A 2,216-nucleotide genomic window follows, 5' to 3' on the forward strand; every position below is an offset into this window, starting at 1 on the left:
ACCTCATAGCCTCTGGACAACTGGTTATTGTGGCAATAAAAATGAAAGAAATCTAGTTAGAGAAGACCAGCTTTAGAAAGATAGCTTTAAATTTTGATTGCATTTATTTTAAGGAAAACTGGTACTAGGTTTACATATGTGGAGTGGTAAAACTTTTATCTTTTATGGGTGTGGCTCAATTCTAAAATCCATTATGACCCAAAATTCTAAGTATGCCTTCACTTAAACATTTATTTTTATTTTATTAAAAAATTTTTAAAAATGTTTTATTTTTGAGAGAGGTACAGAGTGCAAGGAGGGGAGGGGCATAGAGAGAGGGAGACACAGAATCCGAAGCAGGCTCCAGGCTCTGAGTTGTCAGCTTGGAGCCCAATGCAGGGCTCGAACTCACAAACCTGTGAGATCATGGCCTGAGACAAAGTCTTACTCTTAAAATCCGAATGAGCCACCCAGGTGCCCCGCCTTGACTTAAGGTTTAAATGAGATTATGTTAGTAGTATTTAGACAGATAGACCCATATTTACATCTATATGAAGCATTACACATGTGTATTTAAATTAATCTTTTTCCTCATATGTAAGAAAATCCAGATAATACAAAACACCCCACCTTCTCCAATATAAAGGACAACTTTTTAGAATTATAGATTTATGTCTTAGAGGAGATTGAAGAGACTTCAGAGATTTAATTCTTTGTTGCATGTACATTGTTTGTAGATGAGAAGATTGAGAGGTTGTCACTTGTCTAAGATCACAGTTTCTTGGTACTAGAACCAGCTCTCCTGACTGTATAGCTGACCACCTCTTTATTTCAAAAAAGATTTTGATCAGTTAGCACACTTGTATTTCAGATGGTTTAGTTTGTAAAAATGTTTTATACATACCTTTCAGAAACACATGTTTTGTATACTTAGATTTAGAAACATTTCTTGAGTGAGAGAGGAGTGGTCAGAGGATCCTTAATTTTAAATTCCCTAAAATTCCCTAATATGAAGTTCATCTAGTTCTTAATGTTAAAATGCAGTTTTCTCTGAGCACCATGGTGTTTGAATCAGAAAATGAAACCAGCCATTACAATAGAACACAAGTCCTAGGGTTAAAATTTTGAGAGCCACTGGTTTTGTTTTTATAGTTTGGTTAAAATTAACAAAATAAAAGTTTAGATATCTGTGTTTTAGATTATTGTTTTTGTAGTTGGTTATGTAATTTTATGTTTGGTAATGTGCTATGGTATGAGGTTTTGGGGAAGCATCTTAATTATATTTAATGCTAATACGGAGTCTTGTAAAGAATTAACCAAGCCTTTCTGTTAGAAAATATGGCAAAAATTAGAAACTCCACCTATATTTTAAAAAAAGTTTTATTCAGTTTTGAGAGAGAACATGCAAGTGAGGGAGAGGCAGAGAGCAGGACAGAAGATCTGAAGTGGGCTCTGCACTGAGAGCATTGAGCCTGATGTGGGCCTCCAACTCAAACTGTGAGATCATGACTTGAGCCAAAGTCAGACGCTCAACTGACTGAGCCAACCAGGCGCCCTAAACTCCACCTGTATTTCTAAGGAAAGTTTAAAATTTTTTTTTCAAGTTTATTTATTTGAGAGAGAGAATATGCANGAGAATCCCAAGCAGGTTCCCTGCTCTCAGCACAGAGCCCAATGTGGGGCTTGATCTCATGAACCATGAGAGCATGACCTGAGCCAAGATCAAGAGTTGAGACACTTAACTGAGCCACTCAGATGCCTCTATAAGGAAAGTTTTAAATAATTGCTTATCTTTCTCTCACAGGGAGTCAGAAACACATTTTTCTTCTGACACAGATTTTGAAGACATTGAAGGAAAAAACCAAAAGCAAGGCAAAGGAAAGGTATGTACAGACTATGTAACTTTATTTTTATTCTTAAGTTCATTTGTACACACACACACACACACACACACACTTATACATATAAAATATATGTAGTTTTAGTTGTATCTCAGATATTCCCTTTTATTTCTTTAAAAGTTTGTTTATTGAGAGAGAGAAAGGCAGGGAGAGAGTCCCAAGGAGGATCTGTACTGTTGAGTGCAGAGTCTGATGCGGGGCTTGAACTCATGAACTGTGAGATCATGACCTGGTCCTAAATCAAGAGTCAGACACCTAACTGACTGAGCCACCCAGGAGCCCCAATCAGATACTCTTCTTTTAAAAATGCTTTTTTTCCCAGATTGGTGTGGTAAG

General features: G+C 36.5%; 1 protein-coding gene across 1 annotated transcript in view; it reads left to right on the plus strand.

Annotated features, from left to right (window-relative positions):
• The window catches only part of STAG2 (STAG2 cohesin complex component), a 123,926-nt gene that overhangs the window by 48,059 nt on the left and 73,651 nt on the right, over nt 1–2,216 (plus strand). Inside the window, exon 3 of the mRNA XM_077763448.1 lies at nt 1,784–1,862. Within this exon, the coding sequence (XP_077619574.1) occupies nt 1,784–1,862 (79 nt within the window). The remainder of the gene's footprint in view (nt 1–1,783; nt 1,863–2,216) is intronic.

This window comes from Crocuta crocuta, unplaced genomic scaffold, assembly GCF_008692635.1.
Source record: "Crocuta crocuta isolate KB4526 unplaced genomic scaffold, BGI_CrCroc_1.0 scaffold482, whole genome shotgun sequence".
Classification (NCBI taxonomy): Eukaryota; Metazoa; Chordata; class Mammalia; order Carnivora; family Hyaenidae; genus Crocuta; species Crocuta crocuta.